We start from the raw sequence: 27,546 nt of genomic DNA on the forward strand, positions 1-27,546 counted from the left end.
TGAGGGTTTAAAGTGCACACTTTTATTTTCTATTACAAAGGCTAAAAGAAGCAAATCTGTCTCATTAGGAACAAGAAAGTTGTTAGAACATCTACATTATTATCTTGGATACTAGACCTTCTGAAAGGTACTATGGATTTCTTTGTAATAGTAAAGCGTGGTATTCTTAAAATATAGTAATACAAAGACATTTTGAAGGACTCTCCAACTTATTACAAGATCAGCTTAGAAATATAGCATCTCCCTTCACTGGCTTTCCCCTATCACTCAATTTCTTAGGGATGGCCTGGTTGAAGGCCTGGTTAATCACTATCCCATTCAAACCTACCCTTCCCTCAACTTTGAGGATCTGGGAAAGGAGTCCTACCTCCTTTTTTGGGGAGAATTTTATAATACAGTGACTGAACCAATAACTTTATTTTATGTTAAGAAAGGGGCATTGCCAAGCTCTTTGTAGCACAGTTTGTTCAGTATTAAAAAACATAACCAGTGACCTAAATTCATTATAATTCTCAGATGTGTCTGCCCTCCTGAAAATCTTTCCCTTGCTAGGTCATTTATGGTAGTTATCCAAATGCTTATTTCTTTTATTCAGTTGTTCTGGAGCAGTGGGCTGACGCCCTTGATTACTGAAGAACTGCTAGTGCTATGGATACAGTGAGATGCTATAGCACAAAAAATAATCCCATCCTATTTATATAAAGACAAAGGGGAAAAGATAAACAGAAGACAAAGTACCACCCCCTGCTCTTGACAACGTCCATTTTCTTAAGAAAATAATCAAAAGGCTTTCTTTAGCACCTTATTTATTAGATGAACATTTCTTTCCATGGAATGGGCAGATATTTGCATGGGTGAGTTCACCACTAATTGGAGTAATGATCCCCTGTCAGCATAAATAATTCTTTTTCAACGCAACAGAACTATTCCTCCCCCCAACATCATTTTGTTTCAATAAGAGATGCTGCATTTCCCTAGCTAGAGTCCTTTTCCTTAACCCTCAATAAAAAAAGATTCCTTCGATACCACATACATATATAATATTATATAGAGTGATATATTTAATACCTGTGTATATATGTTTTATGGAAGGGTTACATATATACACACTAGAACAAGTCCAGTGACAAAATACTGCAACACCACATATCAGGTTATCATATCAGGAAAAAACAAAAGTTGATTCTCACTGCAATGCCCAGGAATATGTGTTCCCACCCCTATAAACTCTGCTTCCATAAACCACAAAAGCCCTTTTCTCCCCCATCAAAGTAGTATTGATTGGAGTAAAAAAGGCTGCAAAGCAGTTTATTTTTTAATTAAAGAGGAAAGGAAACATTTCCCACCCCATAATCTAAATAAATTCACATATTATAACTCATGGTAGAGCATACACTTACATAGTTACATTTCTAGATGCAGATAGTTTAAGAATTTTAAACATCCATTTTCTTATGTGTGTTTTCCTCTGTCTGTCCCAAATAGGTTAACATTTCAACTCCAGAAGCTGGTCAATTGTTCTCATCAGTATTTTGAGAAATAGGACCAACAGACTGAAAGCATAATGGCCAAGCAGACAACAAGCAAATACACAGAATGCTTATGTGTGGGAAGGGGAGTGATTTGACTCATTCAGTTGCAGTTGAATTTCTGTGGCTTTGCTTAATCCAGTGTCAAATTAATTAAGACTACTAAACTGCCAAGACAGCAGAAAATGCCAACTCCCTTTTTATCAAAATCTAGGCCAATGGAAGACACATAACATGATATGAGTGGTTTTGTTTCAAATTCTAGAATAATCAAATCAATAAAAGGGAATCATAGCTTTCAAGAAAAGTATGTGTGGATTATGCCATGGAATGGTGGTGGTCAGGGTACATGACTACCATTCATTGGGAGTCAAACACACAAAAAGCTATAACCTTCTCCTAGAAGATAGACATGAAAAGTACCTACATCTCCTCTTTAGGAATATGAGTTTTTCGTCTAACAAAATAAGCCTATTTGAAAACAAGTAGCTTATAAAAAGAGCAAATATCTTTAAACTGGTTTTACGATAGGTACAAGTGGGTTAATAAGTGTGAAGGCCAGATACTGACAAAAATGAGTAATGGGGCATCTGATCATCAGTTAGAAAGAAAATAAAGCAACAAAAGGTTTCAGAAAACCCTAACCTAGTGATCTTATGTTCCCCTGCTCACTCTACTTCCCCTTCCTTATCACAATTATTTGGGCCTCTTCATGTCTATAGGGATAGCTTATATTATCTTAATTAATATTATTTAAGTAGGAAAGGGTTATAAAATTTGATTAAATATCAAAAACTCTTAGTTGGACAATTTCATAAAATAGATAGTATAACCAAGACTGCAGGTCCTAGATAGATACATCTCAGCATGAAACCTCCTCATTCAGATCACACATCATCTGCTTGCAAAGCATAAAGCAAATATTCCAATACTGCATACTAATTTGTAATACACATATTAGTGCATTTCCTCTTAGACCCCAAAATAGAATTGCGCCAACTTGTTCAGTCACAAGTGCTGAGCATTTTAGCTTGCAAAAATATAAGTTGTGCACATTTTAGATCACCTGCATTCTTATCCAGACACACACATCATGCCAAGTGTCATAAAATGAAAGCACTTTTTCCCCTTCTTCAACCCCTATTTCACAGAATGATTTGTTTAATGTTCTCATCATTTTTGCAAATGTTTACAGCCCAGTGCTGAACATGCTTACCCCAAAAGCAGCCCCCATGGCGTTCAATGGAACTTAACTCATAGAAAGCATGCTTTGGACAATAGCCTCTGGAAGCTCACTTCAAAAGGTGTGTTAAATAGTACTGATATAGAAGAGATCGTATTGACTTCTAGGAACCTTGTCCACTGTCAGAGAGGGGGAAGAAAGCTGATTTAATGTGTTCTTGTGGCTGGAGGCTATTTGTAGATAATATATTCCATTAGTTATGGAAATGAAACATTCATATGCAAGGAAGGTTTTATTCTCCTTCTTTGTAACCTTGGTTTAACCAGTTTCTCTTGTGGAAACATTTTTAAGTTCTCTCTCTGCATTTAATTCTATCTTTGATTTCAAGTATAGTTACATTTTTTATTATCTGAGTGGTACCACATATTTTACATGGCAAAAAAAAATGGTTTCCAACCTGACTCTGCTTTTTATATGGCAAACATTTTTTAATCTAAACAACTGGATTCCTTTTACATAATTTCTGTCCATTTCTGCTATCATTGCTTTTTGGTCTTTGCAGACGCACACATCTATCCAATACGGGGGCGGGGGGGGGGCACTAAGGTGGAACTGACAAACTTTCAGTAACAACCGAGCAGGCTCTCTGCACAACCTGCAAACATTAATTTTTCTTAAGCACATGTCAATCCTCAAAAGAGCATCTTGGTTTTAGGTGTCTCTATGGAGAGGTAAAGACTGCATTGTGCAATTGCTCCAACTGTAGGAGGAAGAATCTTCACAGCTATGCTTAACAAACAAAGGTCCAACACAATAATCTGTTATCAATTTGCTTTTTGGGTAACAGAATAAGCTATATGGGAAGGCAGGGAATATACTGTTGCCTCAATCTCCAAAGGCAACGTAGTGATAATCTTTCTGGCTGGACTAGAAATTCATTGTCCTCCCTCACCTGAGAGGGATTGGAATGGGCAGAAAGGAGGAGGTAAGATTTAATCTTAGAATACACAGAGAAAAATATCTTATTTTTTACTACTGCCTACAGCAACCACCGGAGTCACCTCAAAACTTTAAAGATAGGTTGAACTGGGCTTGTTTTACTTCCTTATTCTTCTACACAATAGTTTGGGTGTCTGTGGAGAAGAAGCACACAGCACTGCACAGCCACCAACACTGAACAAAACCCCACTTGCTCATCATTTCTCCACTATCTCTCTATGCTCATGTCCATGATGCTGCAATATTCCAGCAATCAGGCACCCCAAATAAAGGATCCAGGGGCTTGGGAACCAAAGTGAGAAGCCCCCTCCCTCTTATTTACCAAACACCGCAAAACAGTATCTTTTTTAAGTTGAAAAGTGGTAGATTGAAAAATCATGTTTAAAAAGGGAGCAGGGGAGATAGAACAACAAAAGTCTAGGAGCATCATGTTCCCTGGCTATAGATCAATCAATTCAAAATCCCATTCAACATCAGTAAATCATCTTGATTATCTTACAATCAAAGAAAGGTTTGTGGAACAACTACCGGTCTCTTTGTCGCTGCCCTGCTCCTACCCTTCCCACATCTCTGGTTCTGAAAACCTGCCTGTTTTATCACTACCCTCAGTAAATTATATGCTATCCCGTAATAGGAAGCTGTATTTGCCAAAGTCGTCATCTCTGGGGCACAGCAGCATATCCTTGCGGGCTTTGGCCAGCTTCTGCTTCATGACTTCCCTCCGATCCAGCCACTCTGTCAGTTCGTCCTGGCCATGAGCAGAGCGACACTTCTCCCCTTCAGGGCAGGATTTTGTCTTCTGGAATCTGCAGGAGGACAACACATGGCTTAAGAGACTTTAGGTTTTTTTTTTTTTTCATTTTTAACCATTTCCCTCAGTTCTTCAGTATCTGACACCAGAAAACTAATTTCAAACTACAGAGGGTTTTTTCTACTAAACATAGCAAGGGCCTAAGGCAAAAGAGGGATACTTTTTTGGCAAACAAGCCAACCGGGTCAATTGTCAGGTATGATGGGAGCTGCAGCTGAGCAACATCTAAACTGTAACTGTTGTTTAAAGATATGATAACCTTATTAAAGCAAACATAAGTAAGTCTTAAAGAAACAACAGCAAACCTATCATGCCTTTATACTTTATAGTAAATTATATATTGTTACTTTTATTATCTCCTGCCAACCTAGCAGTTCGAAAGCACATCAAAGCGCAAGTAGATAAATAGGTACTGCTCCGGCGGGAAGGTAAACGGCGTTTCCGTGTGCTGCTCTGGTTCACCAGAAGTGGCTTAGTCATGCTGGCCACATGACCCGGAAGCTGTACACCAGCTCCCTTGGCCAATAAAGCGAGATGTGCTGCCCCATAAGAAAATACCAAATCAATATTAGGGCAATAACTCTACCAGGCCAACCAAAACGTGACAAAACAGTACATAAGCTTCTGAGTCCTTCAGAACTCTCCATAAAGTTAGATGGCAATGGGGTGAGGAAGAGTTGAAGCCAAGGACTGTTCTCTTTATTAATCTGGAGTTACATATTGACTGTGTATGGACCCAGATGAGAAGGGGGTAGTTTTGTGCACAGTACCTTTCACACAGCCGGAACTCCCCCATTGGGAAACGGTAGTTCCAGCAGCTGGAGTCGTTCTCCGATGTGAAGACTTTTTCTTTATGCTTCTCTGACTGAATGTGTTGCTGCCACTGCTTCTTGCTGTTGCTGTTCTTCCCACAAAGCCAGCAATGGTAGCCCATCTAGCCATCAGATAAGAGGAGAACACAGTTCTTTAACTTCATGCTGTTTCACTGAACAACTGCTCCATAAAAGGGTTAGAAAGGGCTCCTCCAAACACCTCCAAAACCAATTTGCCCATGACTTAAACATTTCTACTAATTAAGCTGTATAGAAATAGCTCAGATAAAAATAAAAGAAATCCATTGTTCGATGCGTTTCATAGTTTGATCACCAACTAGATTTTCCTTTATTATCCACTTTCCAAAATGTTTTGCAAGTGCCAAAGATCTTCTGGGTTTTGTGGGGGGAGTGGTGGAGAGAAAAGGATGAGGGGGAGGTAAAAAGGGGGTGCATGTGAAAATTTGGGTGCAAGGGGCTGCAAAAAGAGAGGGAGTAGGAGGGATGGCAATGAGGATGGTGAAAACAGGTGTAAAATGGGGCTGCAGAACGGAACAGAAAAGTAACTTCAGAAATGGGGCTGAGAAAGTGAAAAGCAACCTTTGTAGTTGCATGGGATGGTAAGGAGAAGCTCTTGGGGGTGAATGTGGGGAGAATGGCAGGGGGACTGGTGAGTGAAAAAGCGAGCAAGGGCACAGGGGTGTGCGTGTGTAATAAAATAGAGTCAACATTAAATCCTTCATATATTTCACTACTCATACAAGGATTGGGTCTTCCCAAGACTTCATGTCATTCCAGCAAAATACATGCAATTAATGAAGTGGCCCTCCATTTTTTTTTAAAAAAATGGTACACTGTCTTCATAAAAACAAGGGGGGATTCAATATTTATTATTTGTTTGACTTAATTGCTTGCTGCTAAGAGCAACGGCATAATGTACAAAACAATACCTCTCAATAAAAATCATTCCAACAACCCATGAAGAAACCCAGCATAAAAACAGCAAAAACTTCAGGAGCAGCAACATTCCACCCAATGGGCCATCCACCACCTTATGGATGGCAAGCGACAGATTGCGCAAGAGAAAGATGTTACCATGTCAGCATAATCAGTGGGCATCTGGATCTGCTTCTCCCCTTCCCGTGATGTCAGAGGTGTCCCCTCGCCCGGCTTCCCAGGATTGTGTTTCTTCAGCCACATGTCGTAGGTCTGCTGCATATCCAAAACTGCAATGAAATATCAGTCTGATGAGCCTCCTTTCCATCATACCAAGCACAATATATCCAACAGGAAAGCTTTACAAAGGAAGCGGCTTTAATAATAATAATAATAATAATAATAATAATAATAATTTATTTATACCCCACCCATCTGGCTGAGTTTCCCCAGGCACTCTGGGCGGTTTCCAATAAGTCAGAGCAAGAGTCCATCTAGTTTGGTATTATCTTAGCATTCTTGTAGCTCTGCTCTTCAGCATTTCAGACAGGGGTCTCTCTAGAAGCCCTACCTAGAGATGCCTGTATTTGAACCTGGGACCTGCCACATGCAAAAGACGTGCTCTGCAACTGAGCCAAAGCCCCACCACAGCTGAAAGGACTTACAAAATTACTTTTTTCTTTTAAGGCAGGTGTGAGGAACTTCAGGCATGGGGGCTAAATGTGAACTTCCAAGTTTCTCTGTCTGGGCCCTGGGACACTCTCTCTACCCCACACTCCTAGGCTACCCCCCCAACTCAGCTTCAACCCCCACCCCGGGTGTTTTTGGATGGGTGGAATTTGTCCCCGGACTCTGATAATAGCTCTCCCTTGTCTAGATGAAGAACAGAGAGGGGTAGGTGTCTGAGTGTAGAAACTATAGACTACTGTACAAAGTTAAAAGCCACTTTTGCCTCTGGCCCTGCTCATTACTGGAATGTGGCCCCTGGAAGGCTGCCCAGAAGGTGAGATATAAATGCAATAAATGAACAAAATAAAAATAAAATAGCACAAGGTGCAGGACACAGTTTCAGCCGGCAGAGAAGAAGATAGCTATATATGCGTGTGACATTTTGGAATACAATTCCAGTCCACAATGGTGTGGTTCCTATTTAAAGCTGACTCCTGTAAACTACGGGTATCTGTGGATTGGGAGTCAAGTCTTGTGCATGCACTCCTCCCTCCTCTGCTCTCTGGAGTCATCTGCACCCCCTTCCTGACATTAACAGTAGTTTTAGGGAACTATGGTGTGTAAACCAATTTCAAGTCATGGCTTTAATTCTATCCAGGTTTAGCTCTGCTCAGACTTGAAACCTCTTCAAAGAGGAGCAGAGCACCCTAGCAGATTTCACTGCCAGCTACCCTGCCAGATTCAGAACTCCTGGCCCCAGGACCAGAGCTCATAACACCAGTAGCCTAGATTCCTGAATAATTCTTGGATTCCATCCCTCCACCAATCATCACCTCTGGAGCTCCAATAATGGAGGAGACAGAATCAAGGCAAGAACATGCTTGGCTAACAGCATGTTTGGCTATTCAGGAGGCAGGTAAGTGCCTGAAAATAGGGCCTGGCAGAGAAAGCCAGGCAGGAATGGAGTCTCCTGCTACTATATAAGCTCTCAGTCCAAGCTCCCCCAGAGCTCCAAACTCAACTTCCTAAACTGGGGAAAGAGACAAGATTCCCAATTATTTTATACATTGGTGTCCTCATAATGCAGTACTTCAATTAGCACAGGGAAGGAAGGGAGAATTGCTCTGGAGAGGGGAAGGAAGGGGCGAGTTTCACAAGACCAGCCCTTGGTTTGCAAACTATGCTTTTCAGGGAGCCAGACTTACATCTTCACTAAGCCACAGTGTGTCCATCACTCTCAAAGCTAGCTTTCCTAAAAAGGGGGGAATGGGGAACTAGAATGGAAGAGAGTTTTCCCCCTGCTCCCAAACATACATTCCACTCACTCTTATTTTCTTTCATGAAAGTCCACATCTCTCTCTCTTCAGGGCTGTGGGCAAAAGAGCAGTTTCCAACATACTGACACTTCCTGCCATTTTGGGCATGAATGCATAGCTGCAAAGAGATAGAAAACACACAAACACAAACCTTAAAAAAGAAGAAAAAAACCCCTCCACCCTCAAAAGAAAAAAGGATGAAGTAGCCAAGAACGATGCCAAGTCAAACAAAAAGGGGATAAGCAAGCTTTGCGAATTAATTCTGCTTCAGACTGTATCTGCAAATCTGTGACTAGGCACTGATAACAACATACAGATTTGTCTCTCCAGCTTGACAGGTGATAGCCTTCCAGCATTAAGGAAGTTGACCCCCACCCCACCCCGGCAACAAAAACCTGTTCTTTAAAGCTCAATCAGAGCGAATAGCAATCTCCGGAAAATCTGAATTGACGTTTGCTCCAATTGAGTGCTAAAGAGCAGGTATTCACTGCAACAAACCATGCTCAGACACAGAGTTTTTAAGTGGCTGGAAAGAGCGGGTTAAAAGTAAGTGTGGATAAGCCCTGAGAGCTGTAGGATTTAAATTTTCAATTATTGTTTTTTTGGTACAAGCTTATTCTGGTTTTTATCACTGTATATATGTTGAATGCCATTAAGGACTCTGTGGTGATAGAACCCACCTCCACACATACACCTGAAAGATGACAAGCGAAGAAGAAGAAGAAGAAGAAGAAGAAGAAGAAGAAGAAGAAGAAGACGACGACTGATACACTGAGGGCTTATGGAGGCTATTCAACAACCCACTGTTATTCTGCAAAGACTGCTGTGGAATTGTTCCTGTCCTTTCTGCTGATTTTCCGGATGAAGGGCTTTTGAGCTTCAGGTCCACTGCCAATCAGTGCACCTGGTTATCAATAAGCCATACAGACTGCAGCAATTTCTTCTTATGGATCACTACTAGTCAATTCAGAATGGTTGTGTGATCCATAGCAGGATTAGGGTGGTGGTGGCATAGTTTCTCCCCTCACTCAAAAAGCAGCTGTTGTGCAGAACACTGCTAGTTGCTGTGTCACAGGGATTGGAGTCATGGGCTCCTCCCCACCTGCCTCTTGTTCCAGAGTATCAGCACCACAGACTTGCTTTCTGCAAGTCCTGGAAGTCCTGCCATGGCCACGCACCACTTGTCTCACACTTGCCAGTTAAGCAAGGTCTTCAGACACTGCCATCTTTCCCTTTGACACAGGGTACAAAGGAAAACCTACTACTCTTTAAGTCCACTTTCTCTCTCAGAGCCCTTATGTCTGTCCTTGTGTTGGACAAGCACTCCCAAGAACTGCAGGTGCATTTTAACACATGCAGCTACACAGAAATCTACTTTGAAATGGAAGGCTGCATCACGGAATTAAGAATAGTACACCTTCAATATGCTACATTCAAGCATGCTTTCAAGCAAGAGTCTGGCATCACAGTGAAGCTCAGAGGAGAGAGTCTGAGACCTGCCTGCCATACCAACATATCAGAAAGTTACTCTGGACCACATCCTCTCTCTGTTTCTGGAAATAAGGACAAATCAAGGCCAGATTTCTTGAATACCTCTCCAAGAACCTCCTAGATTGCAGAGTTGAATAGAAAACACTAATATATAAATATAGGAGAACTGAAGAAAAGCTTCTCCTCCAAAGACATACTGCTAACTTTTTTCCTTTCCCTCATATCTCACTTTTCAGTTCTTGTTTCTACCACAAAGCCTCTTCAGTTCTTGAAAAGACCACAACCTGAGGAGGCTACAGCACAACTGCCCATTCCTCATCCACAGTGAAAATCATGCTATGCTCTAGGAGAATGATTTCCAAAGCAATTGTTTTTAACGTCTCTTCCTCATCCTTACTCACTCATGGAAACAGAAGATGTTGGCTTTGTGCTCAAAGAAAATAGACAACAGACACTCGGATTAGAAACAGATTTAATGAACAATTCCAACAAAGCAAACAAAAACTATTCCCTTAGCCAGGGGTGGGGAAGTTGTGGTCTCCAGATGTTGTTGTACTACAAATCCCATCACCCGCTGACCACTGGCCAAGAGTTGGAGTCCATTGGCCGGGAGCTGGATTCCAATAACGTCTGGTGGGCCAACAGTTCCCCATCCATGCACTTAGCAAACAACAGAAGTACACCAGTAAAATTATTCACTTCCTTGTAGCAACCGTTTCTGAAGCACAGTTATTTCCTTTTGCAACAGAATACAAGTCTTTTAAAAAAGGGATTGGATGATTTTTATAGAAAACTCTTCTAAAGCAAGGAGACATTTGACTCTAGGGGCACACAAAAAGCCTAGATCTGAACATTCATGTGTGAATATGCGCACATGCATGTATTGCTTGCTCATTATTTACCAAATATTGGTGGTCATTTTGAGTCTTCCCTTCCCTTAGGAAAAAGGGATACAAAAAAGTTTTGCAATATGTTCACCCACAACTGGGCTTAACATTAAGAGCTCCTCTTGATAGTTTTCTTCTTTTTTGAATGAGCAGTGCTTTCCAAATCCTTGAATTGACTTGAAGTCACTTCATCTTCAAGCCCAGGAGCTAGTGCCACACCTTCTCTGGCGGTAAACAAACTGAGGAATGTCACCAGCTTCTTTTTACACACACAGCACTCTGAATTAGAGGAGGGTAAACCAAGGTGAAATGCTATACCCAATTCAAGAGCCAACCAGTCTTTCATGGAACAAGGAGTTTAATTAAAACCACCAAATTTGCATGGGTGATTTCAACTGGTGTCAAAATATTCTTTCATTATTGCACCACTGACTAATCTTGGCCTTCAACCAGCACCTGTTTTTTGTCTAACAATAACTCTGCCATTCCCCTGTCTAAAGAGCTCTTCCTCCTTCGGCTTCTGTATTCTGGCTCCCTTCTCACTCCATACAGAGCTTGTGTGAATGGAAAGAAAAGGCAAGTCACCTATAAGAAGAGTTTGGATTTGATATCCCGCTTTATCACTACCCTAAGGAGTCTCAAAGCGGCTAACATTCTCCTTTCCCTTCCTCCCCCACAACAAACACTCTGTGAGGTGAGTGGGGCTGAGAGACTTCAGAGAAGTGTGACTAGCCCAAGGTCACCCAGCAGCTGCATGTGGAGGAGTGGGGAATCGAACCCAGTTCACCAGATTACGAGTCCACCACTCTAACCACTACACCACACTGACATAAGAAAAGGTCACACAACATTTGGGGCTTCTTAGAGAAAAGGCGAGTAAGATACATGGCAGATATAAAGAATGAGGAACAGTGAGAAAGTGGATAGAGAAAAGTTTTCTCCCTCTCTCATAATACCAAAATTCAAGAGGCATCCAAGTTTCTGGGCAGCCAAAAAAAGGGCATTTCTTCGCACAGCACTTGGTTCGCCTGGCACCTACATTATATATTTTTAGGCACCAGCTGAAAACCTTCCTCTTTTGTTTAAATTGTTTTCTTGTTTTTATCCTTTATTTTATTCTGTGAACTGCCCTGAGCTGAGGAGAAATAATAATAATAATAATAATAATAATAACAACAACAACAACAACTAGGGAATTCACGCCTACAAAAAGCAGTGGTGGCCATAAGCTTGGCTGGCTTCAAAAGAGATAAGTTCATGGAGGATAAGGCGATCAACAGCTAATAAGCAGGATGGTGATGGTCTACCATTGGTGCCAGAAGCAGTTTGCCTATGTATACCAGTTCCTGGGAAACACAAGTTCTGCTTGTGGCTTCCAATAGGCAACTGACCAGCCACTGTAAGAACAGAGTGCTGGACTAGTTGTGCCTGATCCTGCAGGCTCCGATGATGTTCTTATGTTAAGCGCCATCTGCAAAACAACAGTGCTACTCACATCGTATTGCTGAGGGAAGTTGCGAATGGAAGGCAATGGTCGGACAGACACCCACTTCTTCTTTGCTTTGGACATCACAAGCAGGACACGGCGCTCCTTGGTCCAACTACGAGGGGAGGGGGAACCAAAAAAGATGCTCAGAAAATGTTCCATTATGACAGAGTTTGGCTTTCATGACAACTGGTGTACAGACTGAGCTAATGAATCCAGAATTCCCTGCTGGAAAGAAGGAAAGCTCTGAGCCACGAACCACAGAGTGGGGAGGACAACACATAACAACTGATTGCCAAAATAAACTGTGCGAAGCAGTAGCAGATAAGAAAAGCCTTATGGGGCAGATCAGATCATCTGGTCCTGTATCACATAGATTGTATAATTTATAGACTAAGGAAGAGCTTTCAGAACTGCTTGTCTGGGCACACTAGTGTGCCATGAGAGAGAGAGAATTAGGCCTTGAAAACTTAAGCAGCTACCATTTCCAGGTCTGTGGCAGTGTGTGAAGGCACCTCCCTAAAGCAGAGTAGCAATGCCTGAATGGGAGGGAAACTATCTCTTAACTGTTACAGAGGAAAGATGGGATATAAATCTAATATCTAAATAACCATTGGTAGCATCTGTCTCACTATATCCTTATTTGTTTACCCTTGCTTCTCCTCAAGAGGCATCTCAAAATGATTTACACTATAATGACAAATATAAAAGTTGGCTACAGTATACCTTGGTTTTTGAACAGCTTAGTTCTCGAATGTTTTGGCTCCTGAACACTGCAAACCCAGAAGTAACTGTTCCAGTTTGCGTACTGTTTTTGGAAACTGAACATCCAATGGAGCTTCTGATTGGCTGCAGGAACTTCCTCCAGCCAATCAGAAGCCATGCTTTGGTTTCTGAATGTTCTGGAAGTCGAACAGACTTCTGGAACGGATTCCATTCGACTTCCAAGGTACGACTGTATATAAAAACAATTTAAAAAGCAATTATGTATGTAAACAATTCTGAAAAACAACCACTATAAATATAAAAGCAGTTGAAAACAACAACAAATACAATCCATTCGGGTCCAGGACAGGCACCAACTAGAATAACGAAGGCTTATTGAAGGAGTGTGTGGAGGCACTGTGCATACCTTCTGAGTGGGGAAGCAGCAGACAGCACCCGTTTCCTCCTTTTTGCCAGAATATGATCATTGACATAACCCTGAAGGAAGGACTAATAATGCACAAGGATTCCCCAGATGCAACTTGCGCTAGAGCTGTCAGGCATGGGAGAATCCCTGACACATTGCCTACTTAGGGAAGCAACCGTGCTTCCTAGGTAAAGGAAAGGGTAAGACGTTGGGAAGCAGAATCAAAATGGGCTTCAACCTCTCTGCCCATTGCTTTACAAGTTAATCAAGCATTTACAGTACCGTAAATTTCGCTCCATAACATGCAGTTTTTTCCTCCTAGAAAGTAAGGGGAAATGTCTGTGCGTGTTATGGAGCGAATGCCTACAGATGGCGGGGGAATCTGCTGCAGTCGTGAGCAGTCTGTGGCTCGCTTTGAAACAGCAAAGCGGGTGTAAGCGGCTCCTGTCAGCTAGCGGAGCCGGGGAGGAGGGAGAGAAGCAGAGCGGGAGTTGGCTGCTTTAAAACAACCCCTGCTCTCTGTCCCTGTCTGCAGTTTTTTGCTGTCCGATTTTGGATTAGCCACTGTAGGGGCTGTGTCTGTGTGAGGGCTCCTTCTCCTTCTCTTGCTTCCCGTTCACTCTCCCTGCGCCTTTAGAATTGACACTCTGTGTGTCTCTGTGTGTGTCTCTGTGTGTGTGTGAGGGCTCCTTCTCCTCTTGCTTCCCGTTCACTCTCCCTGCGACTTTAGAATCGACACTGTGCGTGTGAGGGCTCCTTCTCCTCTTGATTCCTGTTCACTCTCCCTGCGCCCCTGCGCTCTCCCAGCGCCCCTGCGACTTTAGAATTGACACTCTGTGCGTCTCTATGTGTGTGAGGCATCGTTCTCCTTCTCTTGCTTCCCGTTCACTCCCCCAGCGCCCCTGCGACTTCCAGCGCCCTGCAACTTTAGGGCCAGTTCTCTCTCTCTCTCTCTGTGTGTGTGTGTGTGTGTGTGTGTTTTGACCTCACTGCACTTGTTGGGGGGGAGTGTTGGTTGCAATTTTTCTTGATTTGTCTCAGAGTGGTTACTATCGTGGTTTCCTTGCCGGGGAGGAGGGAGAGAAGCAGAGCCTGCTTGTTCTAAAGGAGCAAAGCCAGAGAGGAGCCTCTCCTGCATTATTAGCAGCATCCTTCTCCACACCCCCCATGCTTGCTCCCAGTGCTTTTCCTTCCCTCCCCACTTAAAACGTGGTTACAAAGCACGGATCCACATGGATCCTCAGGATTTTTTGCACTGGGTCACCCCAAATTCACCATCAGATCACCTAGCATGTCCATGGCGACAGCCTGCACCAAAAAACACACGCACCCACTGTTTCATGGGCCCGCAATGGCGCAAAAACGTGGTTACAAAGCATGGATCCACATGGATCCTCAGGATTTTTGCATTGGGCTACCCCAAACTCACCGTCAGATCACATGTCTGTGGCCACAGCATGAACCACAAAAATCATACATCCACTGTTTCGTTTAGAATATTTTAGAGCGAAAAATACGGTAATCTTTTTTAGTGCAAAACTGAAGTTACTGTAGTGATCAGGTGGGATTGCTATGAGGAATTATAAATATAGAGTAAGCCATCTGTGTCAGCAATGAAAGCATTGCGTTGGCTGGGTTTAAACGATTTTGATATGATCCTTGATCAATCCACACCTCTGCATCCCTGTTCCATTTCTCTTTCTTGACAAGTCACGTCCTGCAGGCAGGCATCCTGGGTCATCAAAGATAGTGGGCAGCTTCTTTTGATGTAGCTTTTCTAATATGTTTATCTTAGGATCTTAGGGCCAGATCTCACCTGAAGGTGATAATGATCGCAATATGCGTGCTTAATTAGTTTTGGTAGTTTAAATTTTCCCAGCTTGGGGTTTATTGAAATGCTCAGAAGAAGTCTGATTCGTTCTTATGAACACTCTGTAAAAAGTTCTTTTGTGAATAAAATGACCTGGGCTGTGGGGTAGAGGGAGAGAGATTATTATGCACACCCTTCCCAGAGTCTTGCTGGTTCAAGCCTCTGTGTGTATTCTTATTAATCAGAGTTCAAGCCTTCCTTTACTTTGGGAACGCCTCAGTATACCTCTATTTTTAAAATGGGGAGGGCACCTGTCCCATTATCAAAACATTGTATTAAAACATTGTATTAAAACAATACAGACCCATAAGTAATTGGCCCATAAACTGTGCATCATTTTTAATCTCCCTTTTCCCCGTGTTTTTTCTCCACACAGCTTCCTCCACAAGAGTAGGTATGCCTGGCACTGACTCAGTTCAAAAATGACCACAAATACATTTTATAGTCTACAAGGAATAAAAACAAAACCCTAGAAAACCACAGCAATCGTTTAAATAAAAGCACGTCACAAAATCTATGGTAGGAAAACATTCTACAGGCAGCAGAATAGGTAAGGGCACCTACCAGTGGCGAGCTTTGGCACTACAGTACTTGAGGTCCTTGTCTGGTTCCACCACCTGCCCATTCCTCCAACACTGGCCACAAACAAATTTCATTTGGAGGTCGAAAGTGCTTGACGTGGGAGTCCTCGCAGAAGCCTGATATTAGGAAGGAGGAAGGAAGAAAGTTGGTGGAGGGAGTTGCTGCATCCACAAAATTGGACAAGCTAGATTTACTAAGACAATACACATTTTTACACGTATGTTCTTTTATGAGAACTGCAGAATAAAGCAAGCGACAAAACAAGACTGCAAAAACAGATCCTAACAGTAAGATAAAATTACATTAGAATGGATATTGATATATAAGTAAATAGCCTTTGCTGATAATTTACAGACAAAAATCCTGTTATTTGAAAAGGTAAAGGATATCATATGTAAGGGACTGAAGATAAAGATAAAGCGCTCTCTCTTTCTCTCTCTCCACAGACTCTGTTTCATGCTATTGAAGAAGCTAATAAGCCACCTTCTTCTGTTTTCTAGTATTGTGGGATGTGGTGTTGGAGATAATGAAATGACACAATGCAAAACTCACAGTAAAAAAAACAACTCTTTTTATGATCCATGCTGTTGAATTTACAATTGCATTCCTACAGGAACGGGGTGGTTTTTTTGCCAGTATTGGCCACTGGTTCAGCATAGTATCTAATCAATAGATTGGGCTCTAAGGCCATAAATTGGGCCTATATGATCTTTACAGTCCTGGGCTTGGACTCACTTCACTTCCTGCAGGGGTTGTAAACATTGCATATGACACCCCCAATCTAAAATGAACATAAATACACAAAGTAACCCTGAGGAACATAAGGACTCCTGGACGGTTAAGTCCAGTCAAAGGCGACTATGGGGTTGTGGTGCTCATCTCACTTTCAGGCCGAGGGAGCTGGTGTTTGTCCACAGACAGCTTTCTGGGTTGTGTGGCTAGCATGACTAAACCGCTTCTGGTGCAATGGAACACTGTTACGGAAACCAGAGCGCACGTAAACGCTGTTTACCATCCTGCTGCAATAGTACCTATTTATCTACTTGTGCTGGCATGCTTTTGAACTGCTAGGTTGGCAGGAGCTGGGACAGAGGAATGGAAGCTTACCCCGTTGCGGGGATTAGAACCGCCAACCTTCCGATTGGCAAGCCCAAGACGCTACCTGTGTCCCTGAGAAACATAGCAGTGGCATAGGATTTTGGGGGGGGGGGAGCCTGCAGTGGCGGTTGCCCTGGACACAAAATTGTTAGCGGGTACAAAATTTCAACACCCAGTGCTGCCTCAATACAGCTGTGTGCTTCCATTGGTGAGCTCTGTTGAAAATGGCTTCTCCACGTGAACCAGGAAGGGACCTCTTCAGACAACAGAACAACTCTTCTTTTCTTATCTCTGCACCTGGGTGACGTGGACGCTGTTAGGCTGTTTCATGTGCATATATAAACTATATCATCTTTTACAACATTGGGGGCAGAAAATCTTACTTGATGGAATTCTCTGCCTGAGCAACATATTAAGCATGATACCATCTTCAGCTCTGAATGACTAACAATTTGAGTAGAAGAGAAAAGAGCTGCTAATAATTTAAAGACAATTTGTGCCAACTTAGAATTTGGAAAGAAACAGTGGCAGGAGGGAGAAGTCAGAGGATGAGATATATGGAGAGATAGTTACTCCAGGACAGGAGATCACAGATTCATGCAATTGGTGGTGGTAATTTAGTGTAGAAAATGTGTGTTGGTTGGGGGAGGAGGAAGAAAAGAGGGTTCACATTGTTATGGTTCTTGCCACCTCTATAGGAAAAAAGAACATTAAACACAATACTCACATACAATCCTTATTCCTTTGACTGCAATGTTAGAATTTTTTTTGCTGCTTTTCTTTATAAACAAACTCATGGAACTTAAATTAAAATAAAACACACACACACACACACACACACACCAGGGGTCTGGGACGAATGAGTCACTCTGGGTGCCAACTGCTTTAGGAGTGCAAAACGCAAAGAACGCTGATCTTGAGCTATTTGTTCAGCCACACTGTTTTGTGTAGGATTATGCTCCATCAACTCAAAACAAACTCCACTGAGTCCTTAATCTCAGGTAAGGATAGCCACCTGAATCAGGTAGCCAGAGCACACCAACTGAGGCCAAGGAAATCTCCACAGAGAATGGACCCTGCCTTAGACCAAGCCTAGAAGGAGGGTTTAAAGTTTTGCATGTGTGTAATTCTGGATGGAGTTTCTAAAGACTCAGGTGCCCTGGGTAAAGGCACCAGGCTGGTGCCACAAGTCACATAAGTACAGATTGTACCAATTGCCATGCTGATCACTGCAAGAACAAATGGAAAAACAGAGCTAATCCAGATTAGTGCAGGAGGTATGGTGCAAAAAGAGTAACTATGATAAAACACAAACTCCTGGAACAAAAACAGCTATCTTTATTAGCTAAGCCTACTAGACACCTATTCCTACAGTGTTAATTAGCCATGTGGAAAGCTGCCATCAAGGCCCTCTCACCAAATAAATCCATATAAGTCATTGTTGCAGATGGAATTCATCCCTTAGGTATCTATCTAATAATCGCTGCCTCCAGTCTTTTCACACCCTCATCAAAGGCTTTGGAAAGCTCCTTCTAAACATTAGAAGCTTCCAAGAACATGAGGCAAGCACAAACTGAACAGGTCTTTTCAGGTGAGTAGCCCAAAGCTGAGAAGCATATGCACCCTTGCCAAGTAAATCTTTGCAAAGGTAAAAGGAACTGAAAGAAGAAGCCAAAGCATCAACTGTGCATGACTGTATTTGTAACAGCAAGACACATACCTGACAGATTGCTAATAAATTAATCAATGTTGCATGGAAATTAGAGGTTCCTAAGCATGCCATGAATTAACTCAGCCCAACTGGCTTCAGATTAACAGCTGCATTGTTATGGGGCCAACATTACAAGATCTAGTTGGCAACTAAACCATACCGGCCACATGATGATTAAAAGCTTTGGCACAGCAATGCTTTGATTTGTTATTCCAAGTAAGGCAGAAGGCATGCCACAACGAGAAAGAGAGCAGTGGATCAGTGGCAGAGCACGCGAATAAGATCACCAACAAAATGTTGAAGTAGGGTGAGCTCCTTTCAGAATTCCAGCCAGCCAGCTATGATTTCTTTCAGGATATTCCATTCCATTTCTCCCTCCCTCTAGTTTTCATTCTTCTACCATCCCCGAGTAGTCAATGAGTATGCTTTGGGGAAATATCTGTAGCTCAGAAGCAGGACATTCATTCTGCCTGCAGAAAGTCCCAATTTCAATCCCTGGCATCTCTAGGGAAGACTGGGAATGCCCCCCAATGGAAACTTTGGAGAGTTTCTGCCAGTCAGTGTAAACAGTACTGAGCTAGATAGAACAATGGTTGAAGGCCAATTCTAGAAATGTGGGATGGGTCTGATTTCACTTAGATATGCAAGAGTATTATTCTCTCGCAACCTTTCCCTAACTCTGTTAACTCTTCTCCAGCTGTTCCTAATTATTCACACATATTTAGTTGCCAAAAAAAGCAACTCAGCCCGGCATTATTTACTGGCAGTCCAGAGTGAAGCCGGCTATACAGAATGGCTGTTCCAGGTATATCCAAAAATGAACGCATTCAGGCATTGTGCAATTAGTTTCCAGACAACTTCACAGCTTAGAAAATGTCAGGTGAGTTTGCAATCTGTGGAAGTAGCAAGACAGCATGTCATCCTGTTATTTAGTTTTTCTGAACCAAAGTCATCTTAGCACAAGAGCAGAGTGCACACAAATAAGGGAATTCTGGGGAGACAGAACCCACCCCCCTAATGTGACTCTGCATCATCCCTCTCCCCACAGAAGCTCCCCCACTCCCTCTCCATGCAAGAGTTATTTAGCTGGAAGCACAGCTGAATAAGCATTATGCCAAATTAACCTGCTTAGACTGGAGAAAAAGAAAGGCAAAAACAAACTTTCCACTGTTGCTTGCTTAGCCCTCTGCACCAGTGAACTGTTGCTACTTTCTTTGAGAATTAGCTAAAAGCTGGTAGGATGGTTTCCTCAGCTTGGACAAAACCACAATGAACCCATCTGGGACTGGTTAGTTATATTTGAAATCCCCTTCCATTAAAAAAGCTACAAGCATGCTATACATTAGTGTCATGCAGGACCCTGTTTAATTAGCAGGGTATCAGCAACAAGCATGTTCTGAACATGCCCGCACAAACATTTTTTTAAAATCTTCATTGCTATCAGCTGTGCTTTTCACAGCAGCATTTCTTACTAACTGAACATTTCTGACTTAGTTCAAGAAACCCACTAGGCTCAGAGATGGTGGAATTTGGACCCTCCAGATGCTACTGGACTTCCAACTCCCATCATGGAGGATGGGTTGAATGTTTTATTTCACAAAGGGATTGCGAGACTCATTAGAAAAACAGTCCAGCACTTCTTCAGCATCCTTGGCTTGAATGTACCCCCAAATATTAACATGTCCGCAGATATTAGAAATGAAGGGATCTAGGTCTGAAGGCTGCAGCCTCAGAGAAGTAGGGTGTGAGCTGCCCAAGGCCACCTTCTCCCTTGTATACCCAGCCATGGGGGATAGGGGACTCATAGCCCAGCCTCCAAAATGGTCTCATAAGCTGCATGTGTTCCTCATGCTTTCTGAATGCCTCCACCACGACATGGAGATAGGCCGTTTCTCTTGTCAGATGAAAAGGCCGCTCCTCCCTGTCTGCTCTAGCTGGTAACTGATACTAGGCTATGCCTCCACTGCCCCAGTTCTGCTTCCGCTGCATTACTCCACCATGGCACTTAATAATTTACTACTCCTACTTGGTCTTTCTCCTCTCATTGGGAACATGTCCCCTCTACCTTCAGCATTGAAGTACTTGGGCATCATTACACCCCTTAACTGTCCCAGGGACACCCCAGAATTACAGAAGCCATCCCAGCTTCTGATTGGATCCTGGGATGTCCCGTTTTGGCTCAGCGAGAGGGCAGCCCCAAAAGACACATGTTTTGGGGGGCAGTGCTCTCACATGAGTCACCAAAAGATGTGCATCCCAATTTTCCTCTATGGCATGTCAGAGGGTATGAATCATAGGTAGAATGCTGAAACAGCAACACCTCACTCCTTTCCCCAAACCAAAAAAGGCTCTAGGTCTGGTCAACACCTTCTACCAGACAGCTCCTTCCCATCCCTCTGGTCCTCAAGCTTGCTTCTTCCCCAATGCATGGATAATTGCCAGGATGTGCATGAAGCACACCATAAAGAAAATGGTTTTGGGTGTGTGCAATTTCTAAATCAGAAACAGAGATGTGTTTAAAAAAGCAAAAGGGAAGAAGACTCTCAGCCCCACATCATGAGACTGGACAATGCAGACCATTCATTTCCTTAATGGCTACATGTGTCAGCTTAAACCACCATGGAAGTAAATGGTGGTGGGAGAGCATCCAGAGTTTAATTTGTTTCATCGGCTACCGAGTTTAATTTGTTTAATCGGCTGCCCCAACTGCCCTCTTCCCCAGCTCTTGCCTGATCCTTCCTTGCATCTGTACTGCCTCAATCCTTCCACCCGTGCTCTTCTCTGAAAAGTATGATGCAGCTGCGCAGTTTGGTTATTTGACCCCATTGTTATAGTAGCATGAAGCCACAATCCTCTATGTGCTGGACAAGCCATAACATGTCCCTTCTATGCTGAAACTGACTGACAGAAGGAATAAGAGACACCAAGTGGTAGGAAATATTATTTAGCATTTTAATCTAACAACTTCTAAATGATGGGTCTCCCCTCCCCTCCCTTTCTCTTCTTACTAACCACACCTTCTGAAAGTCATTAAAGGTCAAAGAACTTAGTGTTCTAGTTCAAGAGCTGTTTTAATCCAATGCCAGGGCTGGGCTCCTTTTGTTACTCATCAGCTAGGCACTTCTCCAGGACTCCAAAATGAAACCCAGGAGGAGGGTAGCAGGTTATTATCGCACAGTGGTACTTTCAAAGCTGCCACTTGGAAACCAGAAGCTATTCTTTTGGGAATTATGGGATCAGAACTACCTAAACAGTATAGAAATTTATTTATGTATGCAACCACAGTTGCAAGCATGTTATTTGCCCAAAAATGGAAGGAAGAAGAAGTCTCAACGAGAGAAGAATGGATACAGAAGTTAATGGACTACGCAGAAATGGCAAAACTTATGGAGAGAATAAGAAATCAATATAGCAATTTAACATTTTTTAAAAGAAAGGAATGGAAATGGTTTACTGAGTATTTACAAACAAACTGTAAACAGATTAAGACATTGGCAGGATTAATGTAAAAACCTGTAGTCTGTCTCCATCTCTCTATATATGGGATATATCCGGGAATAGATATATAAAAGAATATACTGAGATAATTTGGAGTATGCAGGAAGATGAAAAGAAATGTAAAGAACCATAGAAAGAGGAAGAAGGGAGTCGGAGTTTTAAATGTTAAAATTATGACTGAATAATTGTTGTAATTAAATAAATGAAAATTAAAAAAACAAAGAGCTGCCATTTGGCTTTTGAACCTCAGCCTACAGATTAACAGCCCTCCCATGAGCCATAATCTTCCAAGAATCAAATCTGATCCCCGTTCTTCATGGTTCAAAAGAGTGCTCTTAGCTACTCATTACATTTTTTCTAAGGTCTTCCTGGGCATAATTTCTTTTCTGTTACTTTTAACAACCACAAAGAACAAATGAGATAGTGCTGCCTCTAACAGCGTCATGCTAGATGCCGGCAGGCATGATCAGCTGAAGAAACAGAGTGGGAAGGAGAGAAGTCAGAGTAATAGTTGCAACAAACCTCGTGGATCTCCACCCAAAATAAGCCCACCCCCCACGGGCTGCACTGCAGTATGAAGAGCCACTCGCCCATACAGCCCATAAACATCCTCCTCCCTTCCTTGAAAACTGCCTCAAGGTCCAACTGCTCCATTCTGGATCCTGTTTTGGACATGGGTAATATATACCAATTCATCCTTGCTGAGAAGTTTGTGCCACTGTGCCTAATGGCTCTTGTTGGCCACTAAATGTGATTAGGAATGTGGTCTTACACACAGAACAACCCTTGAGCTATTTTTGCATAAACAAGTATTTCCATTTAAGAAGCTCCTTAACGTGTTTTAATCCCTATGATATTCCTAATGAGAGAGAGAGAGAAGTTAAAAGCAAGGAAGGGGAAGGAATACATACACCATTTAATAATACGAATATACTGGAGTAGCAGCCAATCCCACCCCTCTCCTGGGGGGCCACTATACAGAGAGAGTTGCTTCTTATTCTCTCAAAGGCACACAAAAGAATACAGAGAGAATTCTGGTAGGTCAAGCATCCTGTTCTTCATGGTAGCCAATCATGTGCCTCTGGGAAGCCCACAAAGAAGACATGAGGACAACAGCCCTATCCTCAGCAACCGATACTGAAGGCAACATAGTCATCAAGACTAGAAGCAACTGTTAGCCATATCTACCACAAACACGTCTGTTTCCCTTTAGAGCCAAGTTGGTGACCACCACCATATCTTAGGCTAGTGAATGCCAGAGTTTAACTATGCACAATGTTCTCTAGGAATTTCTGTGCGGGTGGAAAAATTAGGGAATGCTCCTGTACATTATGTACACAAGTACAGAAGTAAAGCACAACTCCTAGAATTGGAAGTTCCTAATGCTGTCTACCTTTGATCAATGAATGTGTGTTCTCATAAAACACAGCCATTGGCATTGGATCTTTGAAGTTCCTTACCATATTGCTGTTAGTCTTGCTGGCATGTGCCTCCATCTGTTGCCAGTACTTCTTGGATTCCTGTACAATATCTTCATGGGTCATCCCTGGAATTATAATAAAGTCTTCTATTAAGAGCTTCCAACTTCCAGAATCTTTTCAGATTTTTTAAAACAATGGTTTTACTTGTAGCGTTTCAAAAAGGCAATGGACCAATGGAGATTCAAGTAATTTCATTGTGAACCATCCTGAGATCTCTGATGAAGGGTGGTGTGTGTGTGTGTGTGCGCGCGCGTACACACACACACACACACACCACCCTTCATATATATATAATACTCTACAAGTGAAGCAGAAATATAGCAACAAAAGGGCATAAAATTTAAGAGTTCTTGATTCAGACATGCTGCCTCCAATTTCCAGCCACTCTTGCCAAGTTGACAGTTGCATCCACTGATCCACTCTAGAGCTTTTCTGTTCTGCAAAGTGTAGAATATTAAAACCTAACACCACAAATCATTCCCTCAACTCTTATCATTCATATATGTAAGATTTTAATACCCTAAAGTTACAATCCTATGGTCCCTAGAAAGGAACCATAGATATCTCAGGAACCATAGATACTGCAGATCTCCCTCTCCATCCTCAGGATGAGCCAAGGGGTACACTTACCGGAGTACTGCTGTAGCAGCCAAACTTTGAGCTCTATGAAGCTGTGAGCAAAATGGCAGCTGTCTTCACGGAGGCAGCCGTAACGCACCTCATGCCGGCACACATCAAACTGAAAGTGCTCCTGGAACTGGCGGATCTTGGAGTATTTTAGTGAGGTGGAACGAACAATGTGAACTAGACACCTGCATCGAGGAGAGGAATGTTTATTCATAAAGATGCTTGTTTTAAAACAGCAGTGATATAGAAAAATACTGCTCAGCCTGAGCCAGCCCATCCATTTGCAGCGCCTTCTGCCCCCTGATTCTACAGAGAAGAACCTCAAGTCTGGACTACAATGTTAGCCTGTCATGTGACTGCCATAAAACATGCCCACCAGTCCCTAATTATTTACACCTTTTGAGGATTTTCATTATAAGCCACTTTGGGAGCTAATTGTGCTAAGTTTAGACCACCATGGGTACGTACCTCAGTTTCAGAACACACACTTACTGGATGTGGGCTTTGGCAATTGTGTATCTGCAATGCTTCATGAGTAATGTATTGACTGGGCTAGACAGACAAAAGAGAATATTATATCTTGGGCCTGATTTATGCATTACTCAAGAAGCATGGCAAATTCTTAATCACCAGAACCAACAATAGGAAAAGGTTGGTTCCACAACTGAGGTGCTTATGTGTGGGGGTTAACAGGATGGCACCACGGTGAGGAATGCTGCTTTAAATGATCTGCTAGATGACTGTAGCAGCATGAGTACAACCACATGTCAACTGTTTCCGTGCTGCTAAAGGTAATGCATGAATATGGATTTAATGATCCTTATCATAACAATATAGGCCAGGAGTATTCCCAGAATCAAACAGGGTGTGGGTAGGGCATTATTGGCGAGACCATCAGCCACAGCTCACTGTTGAGCAACTGCTTTGCATCCCCAGCATCTCCAGGTAGGGACACTCTAGTGTGAAACCCTGGAGAGCAGTCTGTGTAGAGTCAATACCGAGCTAGTTAAAGGTTTGACTTAGTACAAGGCAACTTCCTATGACGAAGCCCAGCCCACTTACTTGTTATCATAAAAGCTATGTTTCGCAGCTAGGTTGGAGCACACTGCTGGCGAGTCCTTGGTCCCTTTGCTGATTATCCGGGGTTTGCTATCAAAGCAGATCTGCAAGCACACCATTAGAAAAGGGTTTCAGACTCTTAAGTCCCTAGAAATTGATTTAAACAATCATTTCTAAAGCACTTCCAGTGCACTGTAATATTTGCCTAACAAGGGCTGAAATCTGAACGGTTCCCAAATGGAACCCTGGAGAGCCCTTGACATTCAGTATCGACAATACTGGGCAAGATGGTCCAATGGTCTGATTCAGTGCAAGACGGCTTCTTGTGTTCCTTTATCATGCTCCTGGCAACTTGTGATTATAGGTAATTATTATTATGGATGAGGAATTAATGCTAGGAGGTTGCAACTTGCCCACTCAACGAGTCCCGATCTTCCAGGACCCAGCCTAACGCTCCATTTACTAGAACACAGTGGCTTTCTGCTAAGTTACTTAGCGAGAGAACAGGATGCTTATTGTAATCAAGCCACGACCACACAGTGATGTTTCCAATTCATGTTTCTCAGCAGTACTGGGGGTTTCTGGAGGCCAGCTCAAGGCTAGTCACATAGCAACTAGGCAGTAAATTCCAGAGAGGCGCCATTTTCCGTCACTTTAAAACAGCTGCAACCCAGAATGGAGTGTGAGAGAGAAAGGGTAAGCAGAATCTTGGTGTTTTTATGCAAAACCAAAACTGATAAATGTCAGAACTGGACAGTATTCTGGATGAAAGGCTCAATGGCCCAGTTATGTAACTAGACAAGGAGAAAGATGCAGTGGAAGGACATCTTGCCTGCCTTCTACTCCATACCTCACACAGAAAGGTGAATATGCCCTGGTGTTCCTTCAAGATCCTGGCAATGGTCAGGCTGCCCCGCTTGACTCCACCCAGCGGGTCAAAGAGGAGGTCACGATTGAGAGTCCCCTTCCGCTCCTCTGTCCACACGTCGATCTCCTCCTGGTGGTACGCGAAGGTGCAGTTATCCCCGTACTTACAGTCCTGCTTGTTAAGCATATCTACAAAGCAACAGACATCACACCACCACACAAGGAATGGAGGCTGGAATCAGAACCAAGCTCTCTTGCTACCCCTTCTTCTGTTTCCTTCTCTCCCCCCTCCCACACAGCCCCAAGATCACAAACAGTTAAAAATAAACCAATGAGTTCAAAATGTCACATCTTGGTGTAGCCCAGCCTTCCCCAACCTGGTACCCTCTGGATGCTGTTGGGACTACAACTCACATCACCCTGAACCATGGGCCATACTGGCTGTGGCTCATGGGAGTTGAAGTAGAACAACACCAACATCTGGAGAGTACCACATTGGACAAGGTTGCAATTAGTCATCATAATAACTCAAGCCCCTGTCATCTTTACTAATGATTAAATGAATCTCCCCAAGGAGACCTGCTTGACACCTGCCCATTTTGGCGTAAGTCAAATTTGATTTTCTTAGGATGTTAATTTAATCATTTTTTCTGGGCCTATGGCAATTGTGTGTTTATGCTGCCCTTTTAAATCTTGCTGCTTTGGGTGTGCTTTTGTATATCTTTTATCTTGTTTTATCACTGAACTTTGAAAATTTTGTAAGCCACCATGATGGGGAATCGATTGAAGGCAAAGGTATAAATCCCTATAATAATTAAAGTCTGTACACATTCATGAAGGAGAGGGTCGGTCAGTAGGAAACAGGTCATTGCTACAGAAAGCAGCCTCTCTCTCCCCACGCCATATTTCACAGAACCCTCCTTCTGTATGAAGCAGTCCCATCCCCCCCATGAACCTTTTCCCTTCAATTCACCTTTGCACAGATAATAGGATCCCACAAAGTTTGTCTTGGTTGGCCGTGGTCGGATTCTCTTCCAGGTTTTATCTTCCGAGTTGCAGCGCCGGCCCAGCAGTATATCCCGCTTGCACTTGTGTTCCAGACCTTCTCGATAGGTATAATCGCCAGCCTTGGGTCCTACAAAAGGGGAGACAAGATTAATAAGAACCCAGTTTTTCCAATAGCAACTAGTCCAAGTCACCACAAGCAAATAACCTGTTTTGGGATAGCAGATGCGACAGGCTTGTTTGAAGATGTGAGTGGACGCCAGCGGATTCTTCACAAGCAGAGCTGTGTTGGGCATTATTGACTCTGGCTGACACATCAGCAACTCTACCACTTTGGGTACTGTTGGGTGACTTGGTCCACTGTGGTTTGCCTGGAGAGAGAGGGGGGGGAAAAATTGCAACAAAAAATAATTGAACCCCTCTCCTGAAGTTCTTCAGGTCAACCTGCATTTCAGAAAGAACAAGCCAAAGTGGGCAGACTAAAGCCCTTCTCATTG

At 42.8% G+C, this 27,546-nt stretch overlaps 1 protein-coding gene across 5 annotated transcripts in view; it reads right to left on the reverse strand.

Moving 5' to 3' along the window:
• ZC3H7B (zinc finger CCCH-type containing 7B) overlaps positions 1 to 27,546 on the reverse strand; it is a 52,842-nt gene continuing 25,296 nt past the window's right edge. For 4 of the 5 annotated variants that reach the window (XM_081928650.1, XM_081928652.1, XM_081928649.1 and 1 more), the window contains exons 12-23: positions 27,258 to 27,420; positions 27,018 to 27,179; positions 26,028 to 26,233; positions 25,181 to 25,281; positions 24,122 to 24,303; positions 23,471 to 23,556; positions 15,686 to 15,819; positions 12,129 to 12,234; positions 8,265 to 8,373; positions 6,430 to 6,560; positions 5,293 to 5,456; positions 1 to 4,517 (exon numbers count right to left, since the gene is read on the reverse strand). In XM_081928650.1, coding sequence (XP_081784776.1) covers positions 4,325 to 4,517; positions 5,293 to 5,456; positions 6,430 to 6,560; positions 8,265 to 8,373; positions 12,129 to 12,234; positions 15,686 to 15,819; positions 23,471 to 23,556; positions 24,122 to 24,303; positions 25,181 to 25,281; positions 26,028 to 26,233; positions 27,018 to 27,179; positions 27,258 to 27,420 — 1,737 coding nt within the window. In that variant the 3' untranslated portion in view covers positions 1 to 4,324. Of the gene's footprint in view, positions 4,518 to 5,292; positions 5,457 to 6,429; positions 6,561 to 8,264; positions 8,374 to 12,128; positions 12,235 to 15,685; positions 15,820 to 23,470; positions 23,557 to 24,121; positions 24,304 to 25,180; positions 25,282 to 26,027; positions 26,234 to 27,017; positions 27,180 to 27,257; positions 27,421 to 27,546 lie in introns of those variants that run through there. The other variant, XR_014172508.1, reaches the window with a different exon arrangement.

Source organism: Podarcis melisellensis (genome assembly GCF_964234715.1).
Source record: "Podarcis melisellensis genome assembly, chromosome: 10".
Lineage (NCBI taxonomy): Eukaryota > Metazoa > Chordata > Lepidosauria > Squamata > Lacertidae > Podarcis > Podarcis melisellensis.